General features: G+C 38.5%; 1 protein-coding gene across 1 annotated transcript; it reads right to left on the bottom strand.

Annotated features, from left to right (window-relative positions):
• Window positions 1-18,154, bottom strand: frs3 (fibroblast growth factor receptor substrate 3). Its single transcript, XM_028003298.1, has 7 exons — window positions 17,843-18,154; window positions 14,654-14,779; window positions 14,438-14,526; window positions 13,043-13,229; window positions 12,126-12,287; window positions 9,376-9,494; window positions 1-9,302 (listed from the first exon to the last, which is right to left on the bottom strand). Exons 3-7 carry the CDS (start codon window positions 14,501-14,503, stop codon window positions 8,004-8,006), a joined length of 1,833 nt encoding a protein of 610 aa, XP_027859099.1. The 5' UTR covers window positions 14,504-14,526; window positions 14,654-14,779; window positions 17,843-18,154; the 3' UTR covers window positions 1-8,003.
• Window positions 18,155-18,884: the final 730 nt, after the last annotated feature.

The following is an 18,884-nucleotide window of genomic DNA, read 5'->3' as shown; positions in this document are numbered from 1 at the left end:
TATTTTCATAGTTTCATTTTAATATTAGAATTACATTTACTTTTACATTTTGGACAAATAATTGAATAAATCCAGAATAAAATTCATCGAATGTCAGGCTCACTTTGTTTTCGGGATGATTAGAAACACACAAAAACCGAATAGTTCAAGAATGAAAGTAACCAAAATGTGTTTGTTTTTTTTTCTTCTCTTTACCAAGTCCAAAAAAATAAAGTAAATCAGCTTTTAATATTCACTGCTAATGGCGCATGAAGAAGACCATCACTGACAGCATTTTTAAGCCATGGATGGACACAGAAACATACAACAAATATTTTTGAAGAAACTTTTTTTTCCCTTTTTTTTAAAAACAAGACAAAAATTCTTAAAGTTTTTCGCACTTTCAGCAAAAATATTGAGCATGATCAACCCTTCAGCTGTGCATTCATTTTTTGTTTTTTTTTTGTGATTTTTCTCCTCAGCTGCAGTGAGTCACTCAAGTCTTACTTTCATGAGTCAGGAGTACCGACAGCTCCTCTTGAGTAACACAATTTATCATGCTCAGGCATATTTGGCACTCATTCCATTCAGAATTTCATATAGTAGTGACAAAGTTTTATTCCCACCTGCACATAAATACACAAATCTGTCACAAAAAAAGGAAAAATGTACAGCTCAGACCCGTACATGTACATCACCCTCTGGTGGCAATTACAGCCAGTACCAGACAAGAAAAAGAGATTTAAAAGTAAAATACACAGTTATAACATGAGATATTAGTCTTCTGATACTTTCAGTATTTGACAGATTTAACTCACAGCTGGGACAGAAAGTTGAGGTTTAACAACATGTTATTTGGATAATGTCGTCTGAAGGAAGATATTTTTAAATATGGTGCATTAAAAAAGAGGCAAATCACTCAAATGAGAATGGAAACTTGATGAAGATGATGTGTGGCACTGACTGCTGGGTTTGTCTCTCTGGTTTTACTGTATTCCTAGAATCTGATGCCAGATTTCAATTAAATCCTATTTTAAAAACGTACACATCGATTAAAATCCATGTTTGAGAAGTGCACAAAAAATGTAAAAAACAAAACAAAACAAAAAGTATTCCCATGGTCACTACGAGAACAGTTGTCAGCTGATGAGAAATCAGATTGTCATGAAATTCAGCACAATCCCCTGATATTTAACTCCTTATATTTGACAATACACAGCTTCGGTCATGATTTATGCCTTCATTAATGTGTCTTCATAAACAATTTTCTGCTCTTGTTAGTTCTTACAAAAACATGATGGTGCATTCAGATTTGACAGGATTACATCCACATTTTAGATGACTGCCCAAGAGTTGGAGAAGTACAATAATGCCACTCCCGAGTCTTTGCTATGAACGTGACATCAAAAATGATCCCAACTGATTCAAAGGGCAACTTTAATGGAACTATTTCAATCTAATTTTAGGATGCAGAGCTGGGACATGGGGAGTTTTTATGTTCTTTCCTGTATATGCGTCAATTTCTGCAGGAGACTCCAGTTTCCTCAGTTCAGGAACATGCATGTCAGATTATCTGGTGATTGTAAAGTGCCCTTGGGTGTGAATGTATATATTTGTAGTTATTTGTCTCATCTTTTTTTCAGATGTGACAAATCAGCAGGAGAAAACAGCTACTGAGGCGCCCTCAGGTAGTGTTGTAAACTACAGCGACATGCTGCTCCATAAAGCCAATGACTTTGAAACTCTGACAGACTGTGATGGCAATGATCCTGTTGACTGCGGACAAATGTTTTCCCACAGCTCTGTATCAATGGGAAGCAAAAGAAAACCACAAGTTTGTGAAAATTTCATACAGGAAAAAGATCCACATGCAGTTATGGTCATGTAAGTCTCGTTGTTTCAAACTGAAGCCATTAAAGGGCTTGATGTTTTCCGTTAAACCTCCACAGGGTTACGACGGCAGGCAATGGCCGTTGACACCCATGTACAGGAGCAGACATGTCTTCAACAGAGAGCAGAGCTAGTCAAGATGTTGGTAAGCTTTAAACACCATCTGAAAAGTTGTTGGTCTTATAATTGTACTCTACACAATGTTTTTTTTAAAACAAACTCCGGGGGGAGTCATGAAGAACAATGGGAAAAATCTGGCTCGAATATTTGGACAATCCCTACTACTGACAGCACACACCCTTTTAAAAAGGCAGGTTTTTTTGTTTATGTAAAGAAATACTTTGGAATTATGTTTAATCTTGTTCACATATGACATAAATCCAGATTTAAGTAGAAAATGTTTTAGAGGATTTAAAAAACCAAAAAGCTGCCATTAACTTGATGCAAAAGGGTGCAAATCTCTGAACTAATAATTCGTTGAAGCAGCTTTTGATTCAGTTTTGACAGGCATTTGTTATTAATTGTAGAGAAGTTCACCTTTCCTTGCAAGACTTTAATATTTGCATCCTTTGGTTGAAGTCAGATTTTGCAAAAAGGTTACATGAGGTCACAATAATCTCACTACATAAAAGGTAGCAGCCAGGAAGATTGTAAAAAAAAAAAAAAAAAAAAAATCTCAGCACAAAATGCATACACCACAACATAATACAATGAAGGTTACCACTGACAATTAGAGAAAACATAAGGAGGGGGCACTGGAAAAAGTGGGTGTTTCCAAAAAAAAAAAAACACTGAAGAGATGAGACTCCAATTGGTCAGGGGGGCTAAAGAGACCCCGAGCAAAACTGAAGGAGCAGCTGAAACATCCAACAAGCATCGATCATGTTCTACAGAACTATCTGCAATGTCCTGGACAAAATTGTGAATTCTTTTGTCCCGAAGGAAACATGTAGATCTTACAAATTATTTCATAAAACCAAACTTGCCTTTTTTGGGCAAGATCCCTTTGGTGATGTTTCATATAAAACAACAGAGCTCAAAAGAACATGAAATGGAGGGTTTGGAGCAGCCGAGCTAGAGATTAGAAATAAATACAGCAGAAAATATGGGTGGTTCAATAGAGGGCTGTGCACAAGGGGTCGCCTCAAAATCTTGACTTTGTCAAGTCTAGATGTGGGCTGTATGTAAAAACAAGAAAAGAGGATTTGACAAAATTTTTCTGAAAAAAAAAGTTTTTAGACCATGGAATAAAGCAAAGACAAGAGAGTGGCAACATGCTTCTCCAAATCTGAGCAGAGACTAATTTAACCAACTGATTCAAACATTCTTTCAGTGAAAATCTCGTCAAAGCAGTGATATGCAAATCAGATGTTGGCACATTATTTTCAGAACCTGAAATTGAAAACATTTCCCTTTAAGCCTCGTTATGTCTCCAAACTTCCAACAGGCACCTTTAAAAAAAAACAAAAAAACAATACCTTCACTTCCAGCAAAGAAAATGTTAAACCAGTGTGAGAATGCAAGGCACAATGCAAATAAAAATAAAATAAACACACAAGGTATATGGACGCAATCACATTTTACACAGTAAAAACAGAGCAAGCCCTTTTTTTTTAAAACTTCAACTTCTTTCTTCTGTAAATCCGGTTTGTCAAAACTATTGATGGGATGGATTTATGATCTCAACTTGTAGCTACTTGCCCCCCAGATTACAAAAAACAAATTTTAACTGGCATCCTTAACACCTGTGTGAAACAGGGCCTCAAGCATCAACACTCAACAGTTATGAAAGCCTTGAGACAGCACAGACGTGAATCCACTTCCACAGAGTTACTGAGCTCGGAGCTGCACTTCGCTTGACCTCGAGAAGAATACGATCACATAACGGCTTGGCAACAGAAAGACCTGGAGGATGTTCGTTTCATGTTCCCATTTCTACTGATTGTTGGCCCATGAACACAAGAGAAGCTGGTGTTGATGCTTTAAAAAACTGGGTGAGGTTATTATTTAATAACAAAAGTAGTTACCACAGTTAGTTTAATGACTTTAAAACCACATGTCAAAAATACACTTAAATCACCTGCTGATTTTTGTAAGATTAAACACCGCTGCTTTAAAATTTGTAACACGAGATAATCTACTACAAGCACTCTCAGTGGTCACCTACTGCATGGTGATGTAAGAGTGAAGTAACGATAAAGAAAACATTTTTTTGGTAGATTTTCTACATCTGCTCCTCGAAGGCGAACACGCACATATAGCTTACAGCTCTACAAGCTACAGATTTCACACTTCACATGTTGTTCCAATTTAGATCCGTAAAACAATAATAGTCCTATTATTGCAAAAATGTAAACATCCCTCTGTGCATCAATGCTTCAGCCATCAATGTTGGCTTCAAGATGTCTTTTTTATCCAGTACAAAAACTAAATAAAATACAAGCTCTCAACTTCTGACGTGGTTATTTGAAGCTTCTGCTGCAGAGTGCAGTGTACTTTTTAGGACATCCTCAGGTCTCAGGTTTCATCCTCGCACATTAGAACAAACGGCCTCAGATGTCAAACCATAGACAAAAATCCCATCAGACCTATGACTGAAAGGCAATAGAATAAAAAGTCTCAGCAAAAATGTCTTCAGATGAAAAGGTCTTGGAAATAAAGTGTGCGTCAGAATAAAATCTGTCCTAAAATGTGCACCGTAGAGGTGGAAAAAATGTTAAAGGAGGGGTATTATGTCTTTTACTAACACACTGTGCCATTTTACACAACTATCAGGTAACCATCTTTCTTTCACCTGTTATGAAAATGCTGTATATATCAACATGACTTGAAAGCAATTTGACAACTTGAAGATGGACCTTCGTCTCCTGAGCTCCTGCTCATTCCGACACGCTGCCTTCAAGACATCATCACAACAATGCTCCTCCATTATGCTGTTTACAACCGCTCTTACAAGTGTTGGGACTGAGTGGAAGTTCCTATGATGGGCTCAGCAAACGCCCAGTTCCATCAAGTATTATTTTGTTGAGAGAATAACAGAAAACTATATAAAGTTTCAAGATGACTTTTCATAATACCCCCTCTTTAACTGATAGACACACAGATAAAATCTGAATTTTACGTACCACGTAGAGAAAGACACAATCACTGAAATACAGATATATTTTTTTCCATCACTAATTAAATTATTTCAAAGATTTTTTTTGTAAATAAAACATATGTTTTACTAACATGGTGATCTGCAGTGTTTTCCTTTGTTTAACACCTAAAGCAGTCTATGAAGCCAAAAAAAAAAAACCCCTGTCAGAAGTTGAGAGTCTGCACCTGTTTCAAATTAACACTCTGGCTGAAAGACAAACAGATCACCTTGAGTTAAACGCCACAGTGAATCTGCCTTCCAAAGATTCCACAAGAGTAAATCTAAAAACATCTCTCTTTCCATCAGCTTTACACGCAAAGCTAATATGAGCAGTCAGAATAAAGATGGATGCCTGTGATTCCCTTACGTTTTCTTTGAGTCAGTTCAGGATAAATCTGTCTGCATGGAACAAAGTTTTGACCACATTGACCCCCTCTGAAATGAGCCGTGACATTCCTGCCGCCCACAAATAAAACCAGAAGACGACAACGACACTATTCCTATTGACAACATGGTAAAAAGTCTGACATCACATTATTTTTCTCATTTTGACATGTACCTGTAGCTTATATGGGCTACTGTTAGTATGTACAAGTAGCAGCAAAAAACCACCAGAACAGTGATTATCAGACTAAAAGATTATCCTTCTCGTGTTTCCTTTTAGCATGGCTACCTATGTGGATGAGGTGGAATGTGTGGTTTTTATTATTTTAATTTGAAAAACTTTCAAAAAACTGGATTGTTGTATTTATTTGTATCCCTCTTCACCCATTTTCACTTTGTGCCTCATCTCTCCCCCAATTTCCCCCTAAAAAAAATCCCTGTGGCACATTTTACTTTTTAATTTTTCCGACTGGTAGCAATTACAATTTGGCACTTAAAATATAAATACAGTCATTCTTTTTTTCAAAAATATACTTAAGCATATTAATAACAGTAATACACCAGAGTCCAGTGATAATTTGAGGTGAAACTTTGGTCTCCAGATTACCTACTGGACCACAAAACGCTGGTCATCGTATGGAGAAAAAAATAAATTACACTTTTTTTAAATGAATAAATAAATATGTTATAAATAAATACATATTTGAAACGGTTTATAAATAACTTAAAAAAAAGAAAGCAACTTTATGACTTTGCAACATGCTTAAACCCCCTTTAAAACAGCCCTGATAACTGATAAATCATAGATTTAGCTCAGTTCCCATGAGGTTACAGCTTAATGCCACTGTTTGAGGTCATCAACGTCTCTAACCGAGAACACTTTATTAAACTATTGAAGCTGATGTCGAACAGTGTCCCTTCGGACCCCATTTTTGTGGCAAAAAGGACCCAACCTGTGGGTGCAGTGGTGACAAAGTGGCCTAAAGTCAAAAGTGCAACGTGACTGGCATGGACCCACCCTCCCTTGCGTCAGGAATGATATGCAGGAGATGTGACTGAGGATGATATGCTACGGTTTTGATTTCTGCATGCCAACAGCAGAGAGCCAAACTTAATTTACTCAGCGTGTGCTACGTTTACTGTCATACAGTTAAGTACTACTCTCCAAATCTCCCAATCTTTTCTTTTTATCCTGTTTTTTTCACTTTCGAACTCTGCTCGATTAAGACGGCTTCTACAATATGATTCGATACAATTCCATAGGATTGTGTGCAAAATGCTTTTTAGGCATACAGTAATAAACATACGAGCCACAACATTAGATTTAAGTGCTTGTGATGAGGTATGAACACCGGTCAGAAAAGAAACCGTTGACCTGCCTTCATGCCATCAATGGTTCCTCTCTGATGACGGTTGCATCTCTGATGTTTAGAACATTACATGTAAAAAAAAAAAAACATGAATGAAATGCAAGTAATATCAAACTTGATAATACCGTATGGCAATAACTTCTTCCACCAAAAATGAAGACCTCTGTTGGACAACAGCGAAGCATAAAGCATCATATTTAGAAGAAACAGCGTCTTGCAAAACACCTTGTTATACCTGAACCAAACCTCAATGCATGTCATTGGGATTTCATGAGACAGACCAGCACAATAATAATAAAGTTCAATGCAACTAACTGACTTCCAAAGTCATCTAATCAATCAATACTTTTCACCTGTGACTAATTTTATCTCTGTATAAACACAACTTTACTCCTGTGGACGTAGAGGCAGCCAAGAGGATTGTAGTAACTCTGGAGGAGCTGCAGTGATCCACAGCTGAGGTGGGAAGATCTGCTGGCATGATGAGGCATCATGCCCACCACAAATTTATGATTTCTGGAAGCTTTGCAAGAAGAAAGCCACAAGAAGTTCTAAACACAATGCATGTGAGGGATGCAGCAAATATTTGGAATAGGCTGATCTGGACAAATGAGATCAAAATTGAAATTTCTGGTGTATATAAAAAGTTATATCTGTACATCAACCTGAAAACACCATCCTCACTGTGAAACATAGTGGTGGCACCAACATGCTGTGGAGACTGTTTTCCTTAGTAGAACTAGGGAAGCTGGTCAGAGTCGATAAGAAGATGGCTGGAGCTAGTTCCAGTTCAAACCTGGGAGAAAACCTGTTAGAGGCTGTAAATCTTTTAAACCTGTTGAAAAATACCAATTTTTACTCCCTTCACAATTGGGTATTACTTTGTGTTGGTTTATCACATAAAATCCCTCCAAAAAGGCATTTACGTTTGTGTTCATAACATTACAAATTGTGAAAAACTTTAAGAGACACAAGTACTTCTGCAAGGCACTGCCTTCATATATTTATATGAAACTTGATGCTTTTAAGTAAGTTTTAACCTGATATTTGACAAATAAAGATAACTTCAAATTCTCCTCAGACTTTTCTCATTTCCATTCACAATTCACTTTCACTGAGTTTCTAATTAGGTACCTGTACCGTTTTATCCAGCCCAACGCTTGAATGGATGGATGACAGTGAAGGGTCCAGTGTGCTAACATGAGGATGAGGCCTTCATCTGTCTCCAGTCTGAACTTCATTTACAGAGGCAGGTCTGTGCTGTTGTGGCGAGTCTTTCTGGAAGTCCCATCATCCCTGGGCAGTGCTTTCTGCAGGTTGGACATGGCAGCGGTCTTCTTCAGGTCAATCACGGCGTAGCACTCGCTGCGTCTGGGTACCGGCGGGCCACATTGTTTGGGTGGTAGGCGCTGGTGCTGTGGCTGGGCACCCCCACTGCCGAGGGCTTGGCGGGGAGGTTCTTCCTCCAGGTCCACCTGGATGTAATTCAGCTGCCGTGATGGAGGCATGTGACCATGCTCGCAACCTCCGACCCCTGAACGTGATCGCCTTCGGAAATCGAAGCTAAATATTCGCCCTGCACTGTCTGGTCGACACGCCCGAGGATGCGGGGGGCAGGGGTGCCGTAGCCGGGGCGGCTGCACTTGCTCTGTGTTGACATAGTTCTGCAGGGCGTCTCGGTGGATACCCCGACTGTCCTGGTGGTACCCGTTGGGCGTTCCTGGGCCTTCTGAGAACTCGTACTCATCAAAGTCATCCTCCTCTTCTTCATATTCATCCTCATCCTGATCTTCATCGTCCTCCTCCTGCTCATCGTCCCGCTGCAAGGCGCTGTACTCCCACACAGGTGGCAGTGAGGGCAGGTTTTCGTAGTTGAGAAGAGCTGTCCGGCGGTGGCCTCCGCCCATGCCCCTCTCACAGGCGTAGCCCTGAGGAGGCAGAGATGAAGGGCCGTGGCCATGTGAGTGCAACAGTGAGTGTGAGTGGCTATCCCCAGTGCTGCTGCTGCTGCTCGACCCCACAGACTGCGACACGCTGCTGGGGCTCAGGCGCTGCTTTCGGCCGCTTCGCAGGCCGTTGATGTTCTCGTAGGTGAGCTCGCCACTCTGGGAGCTGTCTGGGTGCTCGTGGCTCGGATGCCGGTGCATGTGGTGATGGAAATGGTGATAGGAGTGAGAGTTGCACAAGTGCATCCCAGGCTCGTCCCCCTCCGTCTCTGAACCTGTAGCACCCTCTGCTGGCTGAAGGTTGTGAGGATTGTGCCCGAGCCTCTCCCTCTCCATGAGATGGCGCTGAGCTGGAGTGGGCCCCAACATGAACTTGACCTCCTGCGAGGACGGCTGTAGGAACACCTGGGGGTCTTTGCGCTCCTCAAGCGGACAGCATCTCATGTTGGACTGTGGGTTCCCTTGGCCTCCGACAGGCATGGCCCCACGTGTCGTTTCTGGCAAAGCGCTAGGCCGCAACTCAGGCAGAGAGTGCACACAGTGACGCATGGAAAGATCTCCGTCCATACTCACAGTATTCACATAGGTGTGAGTCTGTTAGGAAATACAGACAGGTTCAAGCTTGGGATTCAAAGGAAATATGCTATGAGGTGCAAACAGGAGTTACCTGGTCTTCCAAAGCCATGAGGCTGTGTGCATGATCATCAAGAGATGGTTGGGAGGAATCCCCTCTGATGGGATAACCTGGATATCCATTTGGAAAGGACTGGACAGGAAAAGCTGGAGCTGTAGACAATACAGACCAAGAGAAACCAGGAAGGTGACAGTCAATCAAATCAAAATGTTTGGCTGGATTTATTATTTTCTTTACAGCACTTAAAAGGCATTTGATTGCATTTGTAAATATTCTAAAAAAAATTATAATTATTGGGGTGCCAATAATTGTGGTGATATTAATGAAAACATTCTAAATGTGGGAAGGAAGTTGGGGGGATACAGGGTGTTTGTGAATCTTTAAAAAGTCTTAAACTAATGCATTCAAAATTAATGTCTTAAAATGTCTTATATCAAAGACCAACATAGTTTTTAAAAATCAATTTGTTAATCACAGGTCTTAATTTTTGTCTTGGCAGGACTATTTAATCAAAAATATATTCTAAGCATTATTTTTTGTAACTTGCCAAGCATTCTGTGATTTGAGGCGGTTGAAGCTACCAGTATATCACTACTAGCATACCCTTAGCTAGCTAGCTTTTTTGCATCTAACATAGGTAAGCACAAATTTATCGCCACTCGGCTGGACAAAGTTCATACATTTCTGTGGAGTTATAGGCAATAATAATGGTCTAAAAGGTCTTAAAATGTTTTAAATTTAAGTTAGTGAAACCTACAGAAACAATGAACTACTGAAGAAAATTTCATCACAAAGATTAATTCTGAGATGAAAAGAAACTGTGAAAATTACAGTAAATTGACTTTAAGAACTTGTTCTTTAATTTCTAATCCTTAAAGAAAACTATAAATTAGTAATGCAGAAGATGTCTGATTTAAAGAACGTAATAACTTTTGGTTTCTTTCTTTCACCACTTGAGGGCAGAAGAGGAGCAGCCTCTAAATCAGGGTTGTACAAAGTGAATACTCAAGGCCTGGTCTCCCGCATATTTTAGCTCTTTCCCTGGGTCAACACACTTGAATTAAATGATGGTTCATTAGCAGGCATCTGAAGAACTGTATGGCATACTGCCGAGTTAGTTCAACCATTTCAATTAGCTTTGTTGGAATAGAAACACGTCTAAAAGTGACAGGACACCTGCCCTTGCTGAACACCATGGTTTACATGGTCTTTTATTCTCAGTCAGTAGACTACCAAATCATGGGAGAGACTGTTGTCTGGACAGATATTCAGAAGACAGTCACTGACACTCTCCACAAGAAAAGTAAGTCACAGAAGATCATTACTGAAGGAATCAGTAGTTTCCAGAGTCCCATATCCAAGTATATCCAAAGAAATTAAGTGGAAAGAAAAACGTTTCACCAGCAACAGGGAAAACTGCAGTCTTGAGAAGATTGTCAAGCAAAATCCATTCAGGAATTTGAGGAAGCTTCACAAGGAGTAGACTTCAGGAAGAGTGGCGAGGCACAGAATCTACATTGCTTGAAGTCCAGTGTGACGTTTCTGTGATGGTTTGGGGTGCCATATCATCTGCTGGTGTTGGTCCACTGTATTTTCTGAAGTCCACAACCAATGCAGTCATCTATCAGAAACATCTAGAGCACTTCATGCTTCCCTCTGTTGACATACTGTATGAAGATGCTGATTTTATTTTCCAGCAGGGCTTGGCACTGCCAAAGGCACCAACAGCTAACTCAATGTTCTTGATTGGCCAGTAAATGTCCCTGACCTTTAACCCCGTAGAAAATCACCAGACCCAACAAGGCAGATGACAAAGCAATCTGGGCTTCCATCGCAGCTCAGTAGGCGATCATGGCATCTCCATGACATGTGGCGCGCTGACACAATGATTCAAGGAAGACGAGGAGAACCGAGTATTGAGTGCATAAAAATGAACACAGTTTGGTTTGGAATTAAGATTTGAAAACAGGTTATTGTTGGGTATCCAGATACTTTGTTTTGGAAAAAGTGTAGATTTAACAAGCTTTCTTAAGCTTAAAAGTAGGGACTTCTGTAGTGGTCTACAATAATCACTACTAAGCCTTCTGCATCGCATTTTAAGATGTCATAGACACAGGTGGCATTAGAGCCTTACACACAAACCTACAGTACAGACCAAAAGTTTGGACGCACCTTTTAATTCAATGAGTTTCCTTTATTTTCATGACTATTGACATTGTAGATTCACACTGAAGGCATCAAAACTATGAATAACACATGTGGAAATATGCACTAAACAAAAAAGTGTCAAACAACTGAAACAACCCTTATATTCTAGTTTCTTCAAAGTAGCAACCTTTTGCTGTGATTACTGCTTTGCACACACTCTGCATTTTCTTGATGAGCTTCAAGAGGTAGTCACCTGAAGTGGTTTTCACTTCATAGTGAAAACCATTCACTTTATAGTGAATGGTTTTCACTATGAACCTTATTAACCTGCCCTGTCAGGTTAATAAGTGGGATTTCTTGCCTTATAAATAGTCATGAAAATAAAGAAAACCCATTTTAATTAGAAGGTGTGTCCAAACCTTTGGTCTGTACTGTATGTGAATAAATGTATATTTAACCTGTTTCAGTCACTTAAATACGAGATACTTCTTAGGAAGGTTAAGCTACCTTTGGTTATTTTTTCCTTGTAAATTGTTCAACTCTTAAAATTTAAATTGACCGAAGCTTGCAGAAATCCTATCAACGCATTGCTGCATGCAAGTTTGGCAGGCAGTGCATGAGCAGGCGTGACTCACTGTTGGGAGTCTGTGGTGTCCGAGACATGTCCATCTCTGGTGTGTGGCCACTTCGACTCATAATCATTGACTCCTCCACCACATTGATGCTGTTGCATTGCATCAGCTCCTGGAGCAGGTTGAAGATCTCTTCAGCCCGTGAACACTTGAATGCAAAGATTCCTGGTTTAAACACAAACAAAACATGGCATGTAAGAGGAATTAAAGGGATGAAACAAAATCCATAGCATGGTAAGTTTATTTATGTAGCCCCAGTGGTTCAAGCAAAATAAAGAGGGAGAAAATTGCATTAAAAACAGTAGTGTTTTTATTCCTTATTCAAAGGAAAAAGGCCAACAATTCTGCACATTTCATAACCCCGTTGAGTCTAGATGACTCGTAACCATTTGTACTGTGTCGTCATTAATAGACCAACAGTACAGCAACAATTTGGCAAGAAAAACACCAAAAAGTCACTTAGTGCCCTCCAAGACCATTGACTCATGCAAAATACATTAAAATGCATTTTCATGGCAAATTCGCACATTGAAAAAGAATCTTAGAAAATAAATTAAACTGGCATATTTTTATCTGTTTACAAACAGCAATTACTCTCAACAACTCCTCAAAATGTGAAAGACAAGAGGACATAAAATTAAAGTAATGCTAAGGTGTGTTGATAAATCGAATAGTTAAAAAATATATTGGTCATCTGAAAAGACCCATATCTACAGCTAGAGATAAAAAAAAACTATCTCCAAAGCTCAGTTACATTACAGAAACATAGAGTTAACATCTTGTGGTCAACAATTGTCCCCGATTGAAGGTTTCTTTAAGATATTTGAACTGGTGAAAAGCACCAACTAATGTAAAATACATCCAGTGTTCCTCTATATTGATACCATACTGTACATAGAAACTGAGACTGTGCTACCCACCCTGCCCTGTCTGACAGCGGCGGCCGCTCTCAAAGGAAAACAGGTTGGAGTCATAGCCGTAGCGTCGCAGGCAGAGATACGGCCACCGGATGGCGTCTCTTTTGCGTGTGTGAAGAATGAGCTCAGTCTGGGTGAGCTCCATGATCCCAGAGCCGAGCTCGTTGCCTTCATCATCAACATTGATGACCTGAAAGATGGTGAAACACAATAACATCACGAGAGGGATGGAAACAACAAAAATAAAGCATGATAAAAAACACAACAATGTTATACATTAACCATGTTTTTTTTAGATTGCATTTATGCAAGCATGTTGCAAGGTTTTTTTTATTTGTTTTTCCTTGCCTCTTTTAAGAAAACAATTATTCCGTTCTTGTTTGATGCAAAAAATGTTATTTTATCTTTTATTTGTCATAATGAAAGATGCATCAATCCATCAGTCAATAACTGAAATCAAACAGTTTTCTCCTTGATTAATCTGATTGTTACTAAGTTCAGAATAAAGTGCATGTAGTAAGTTGATGTGTTTACCGACCCAGTTTCAGTTCAGATATATTGAAAAAAAACTGGAAAAAAATGTTTTGGCACGTTTTTATACAAAAAAACAATATTATAATCAGTTTTTAATTTCATGCTATGTTAAGTATTACATCTCTTGTTCTGTGTTAAAGGTTTTTTTTTTTAAATACTTGTTTTTATAATTCATTTACATGTAGAAGAAATAAATAGACAAGTTGTTAAACACATATGTGAAAAGTCAAGAAGGTTGACATAAAAACTTTTTTTTCTAAAAAGGAAGGATCCAAAATAATAATGTAGTGACACATCACCAATTAAATTTCATCAACCATTTCTTCCTTGGTATTAGTTGGCCTACACAAACTAGAAAATCCACCAGAGGATATTCACTTCGTAGTGATAACTTACTTTTACTCTTGGTGCCTAAAGTGAACTTGAAAATAAATATTTTCAGTTTTCTGATTCATCTTTGTGGGGCCAGGTACAAAAAACATGTGATAACAGGTGCTGTTATAATTAAATGTTTTTAAGACATTGTTACTGATTTGGAGAAGAAATCATTTGTCTATAAATGTTTTAATTTAGAAATCTAGTTCATTTATGACGGTGTTAACTTTTTCTATTTAGCTGTGAATGTTCTGTAAACTGTGTGCTGCTGTCAGTCTTGGCCAAAATTCTTGTGTAAGAACTATTGTTAATTTCAGTGGGATTTTCCTGGTGAAATAAAGGTTAATAAAAATAAGAATTTCACAGAAATTGAGAAAAACATATATGAGACTACAGGTTTTAGAGGCTGACTACATCCAACAAAATGAGCCAGAACTGTAATGACAGCACGGCAAAGGATTTATCTGTTAAAAGTTTTAAAATGAAGACCTTAAATTTGGTGAGATGGTTGTCTCGGATGGGGTCTCTGTACAGACAGCTCCAGCAGCTCCCCATAGCTTCAGCAGGCCAGCTGAAACCTGTCGACAATGAAAGTTTACAAGGAGGCCTACTCAAATTCATCAGCTTTTATATGCACATACATACACAAGGACAACAGAGACAAAATAATGTGCCCTGTCACACATTTGTTCTCAAGTTTCTTACTCAGTCCAGGCCATCGGTGTAAAGGGATTCACGTCTCAATCCCAGGATCTTCTACTGGGCAGCTGCTTCACGAGCCAGTAGGCCTCCTGCGTGGACATCTTCGAGAGAGGATGACGGCTCTGTCCCCTGAAACAAAGACAGGGACCAAGACATTGAGATTCAGGGAATAAGTTTACAGTTGTGGTTATAAATTTATATGCAGTCAATCAATCAAAATGAATACAAGTAATTTTACACTTCTAACAATATATTTTAGATGATTTTTTTTTTCTCTAGGTGGAAGAAATAGACTGCAACATTGATTTTTTTTTTTAGGATCCTTTTCTGTTGGAACACTAAATTATGTCTAAGATTCAACCATTAATCTCTTAATTAGAAGTGAATTTGAAGAATTTGGGTGTAATTTGCATTGCATCCATGCCACAGGGAGCAAAATAACCCCACACCATAACCATGGTTGACAACAGTGTCCGTAGATTTGATACCTCATCTTTACTGTCATTTTGGATAGAAAGCTCAATATTAGTGTCCTCTAACCAAAAACAATTTTTCTAGATAAATTTTATTTGTCTATGTTGGCAGCTTGTAGCTGCTAGCTTTGAACAAGTCACTTCAGTTTTAGTCACCTCTCAATCTGTGGCAACATAAAACCATCGCTGTTAACACTAGTGTTCTAGCATCTTCCAGTTGTTTGTGATTTTTTCTTGAACATCCTAACCAAATTATCTTCATCTGAGAAAAGAATCCTCCAACTGGACAACAATCCCAAACACCAAATCAATTCGGGCCTTAAGAAGAGATTAAAAACACAATAAGTCTATGTAAACTCTGGCCAGATAATCATGCTACTCAGACTAAATAACACTGGGAGTTCATAGTATCTGAAGAACATTTCCCTTATTAAAAGTTAACACCATTAAGAATCTGTTTGCATGCAGCCTATGCAATTACCCCAGCAATATCACTTGGCAATGCTCCTGGTATAACTCTTCCCAGGTAGGACAGCAAATATGTATGCTATTTAGCATAATGGGCAGTTAAAAAGCATTATTCAGGTATATAGCTTTTCTAAAATAGATGTGTCCAAGTCCATGTAGCAAATTAAGCTAAAGTCAACAATATTATAACTGAAATGATAAAGATATCCTAGTAGAATTTTAGAAATTTTGCTTTTAGCGTCATTTTTGTAATTTAACTTAAATTAACACTGATAATTTATGCCACGTGGATTAAAGGTAAAAGAATATTATCTAAAATATTTAGGCTGCAAGGACTCCGTACCACCAAATTCGTACACAGTTTCAAAAAAAGAAAAAAGTACAGAGTTTTCTTTTATTGTTTTCCAGCTCAAAATAAATTAAGAAAAAATAAACCAGGATGAGAACATGTAAACAAAATTTTAATAATTCATCATTAATCCATTTGTTTTGGTGGGGTTTTTTTGATTGTTTTTTACTTACTGTCTGAAGGGCTGCTCATTAGAAAACAATTTTACTACGTTTTGAACTTCTAGGCCAATAATAAATTCAGGTTGAACAAGATGTGAGGTTATCAGACAGATAGTTGGTAAAAAGATTTACAAGGCACTAGAAATGCTACTTGGGAGCATTTTTTTTTATAACATGAATGAAAAAAGATACTAAAATTCCCATTCTGGGCCTTAAATGTTCTGCATTTAAGGAGTCCTAAATTTTGAAACCGAGCTGATCCGAGTAAGTCCATGTATTTTATATAACCAGCAGCAGCTGCTTATATGTGATAGAAGCAAAACAGCAACCTAGATTACCTAATACATTTGATTGAAGTTAAACAATACAAATAATAATAATAAAATAAACAAGGTATTTCAATCAGATCATTTAAATAAATGAGATAAATACGAACAAAAGCATAACTTTATGAGGTAATCAAACTACATTTTCAGTCCAACTGCACTATAAAATGTTGCTTTATTTATGAGGCAGATCTGTAGAATATACAAATAATAATCTTTAACCTACTAAGTAAAGGAAATTCCACCGCTTTTTTAAACTGCAGAAAACTTTACATTCAGGCTGATTCATGGTTCTTACACTGGGTCTCGTTAAAATGCCGTAAAGAAAAGCACTATTATTTTTACCAATGGGATAGCAGTACCAATGTTCACAAACTGCACTTTAAAGCATTTTCCTTTAATGTACGACAGTCTACACTTTATTTCTCTAAAATCCAAGTTTCGTAGATCTTGTGACAGATCTAACTATATATAAAAACCTGATTACTGTACAAGCAGTTAAAATTGTGTTAATAAATGTACAAAATTCTCAAAAATAACTCTTAAAAATGTAATTTTTAAATAAAAAAAATGTGTGATAATAACTGAGCTTGACCACATAATAGCAGAAGTCCCAGCAGCATTACAAACCAGAGGATTTCAAAGTACCATCAGCTTTTTAGATCTTTTATTTTTCTTAATATCAGCTTCAACTCCGTACAATGTATCTCCTCATATAAATTATGCACTAATGAACCAGGTTTTGATTAGTGCAAGTCAAGAATAATCTGATAAAAGCTTGAAAATCTAGGAAGAAGTAAAATACAGCAGGAAAAATACAGCAATTAGGGTCGTACAGTGAGTTCTGAGAGTTTCCAGTCCAGCTGTGCTTCTTCAGGTCAGCCAGGATAAAAAAAACATCAACCAGCAGATGAGTTTCACACTGATCACAAACATTCGCGTGTATAATCTCTGTTGTCGTTTTATGAATAAGTATTAATATTGTTATGATCATTGTAGCCTACATCAGCAGCCCCGCACTATGCTCCTGCACTAACCTGGGCCTCCACATCTGACTGGAAACACACAGCTGCATTCACTCACTGCGAGCAGGCTAATCAGCTAAAGCTACACGTCCAACACACAGGCACAGCCAGGGGAACCTGCTGAAAAAAAATACAACAATGATGGAAAAAAAAAAAAATCACAACCTTTCTGATCCAATTAACCAGCCCGAATCGGAACCATCTTTTTCCATGTAATAATTTAAAGAACGTCCCCCTCCCCCTCCTCTGAATGAGCAGATTCAAGCCCAGCAGAATGAGCCACCGCACGGCTCACTGACCGCCGCCGCTGCTGCTGCTGAGGCTACAACAGCGATAACACACACAAGGCAACGGGAAAGTGGAGAACGACAGCGATGGGTTGCTACTCACATGTCTGCCACGGTTTTTTTTTATTTTTTTTTTATTATTAATATATATCAGGTTTAATGCGAAACGAGCACCGAGACTGCGGTGCGTTATCGGCGGCTGCTGCTGCTGCTGTTGGTGGTGGTGGCTGGTAGCGGGATGTGGCACTTGCACCGCAGAGTCTCTGCTGAATGATGCGCTGAGAACGGAGAAAATGTTATTTTTTCCTTCCTATTACGCCCCCCTACTGCAGCACGGGCCTCCCTGCCTGTGTGACATTTCCCGAGCAGCTGGGGTGAGAGTTCACAGCCAGACAACGACGCTGAGAGGAGCGGAAAGAAGGTAAGAAACGCCGGAGGACCACGGAGGAAAAGGTGCGTCTTGGAGGAGGGGCTCATAGTTCACCGAGTGGACCTGGAACTCTGGAGCATCCCTGACTTTTTTTTTCTGCATGCACACAATCAAGTTGTTTGTGAATAAGATGGGGGGGGGGGTTTCTCGAAAATAAATTGGGATGTAGAGTAAAAATAGGAAATAGAAATATTCTTTATTGTCCCTCAGTGGGGAGGTTTTTGTGCAACAACAGCAAAATGATTCACACTAAGACAGAACGTCAAATGTATAAAAACAGAATTAAGTGCAACAAACCGTCCTATAGTGACACAAGTTCAACATTCTTACTGCATAGGTATAGTAAAAACAACACACTCCCGTCCAAAAGATTGTGTAAGTGAGTAGGTTCATTTAAAAATGTCCAAAATCTCCATGTGTACTTGTGCATTAAAAATACTAATTATTTACAATAGTGCACAATGCAAATAAAACTTGATGTTCAAAGGGTTATACTGCTAAAAGTGAACTCGGGGTCGATGGAAAACAAATCAAAAAGCAAAAGAAGAAGCTGGAGTCAATACATGAAGGTTTGTAGGATAAAAAAAAAAACTTCCAGTCTTCTCATTCACTTTTACACATTTTCTTACTTTACAAGCAGAAATAACTGCTTAACTTTCCAGTGGAAATGTTTTTTTGTGTCATGCATTTTTTCCACACACCTCTCCTTTGTCTG

The sequence above is a fragment of the Xiphophorus couchianus genome, chromosome 20, assembly GCF_001444195.1.
Source record: "Xiphophorus couchianus chromosome 20, X_couchianus-1.0, whole genome shotgun sequence".
Lineage (NCBI taxonomy): Eukaryota > Metazoa > Chordata > Actinopteri > Cyprinodontiformes > Poeciliidae > Xiphophorus > Xiphophorus couchianus.
Note: the sequence above shows the minus strand (reverse complement) of the source record. Positions and strands in the feature narration are given on the sequence as shown.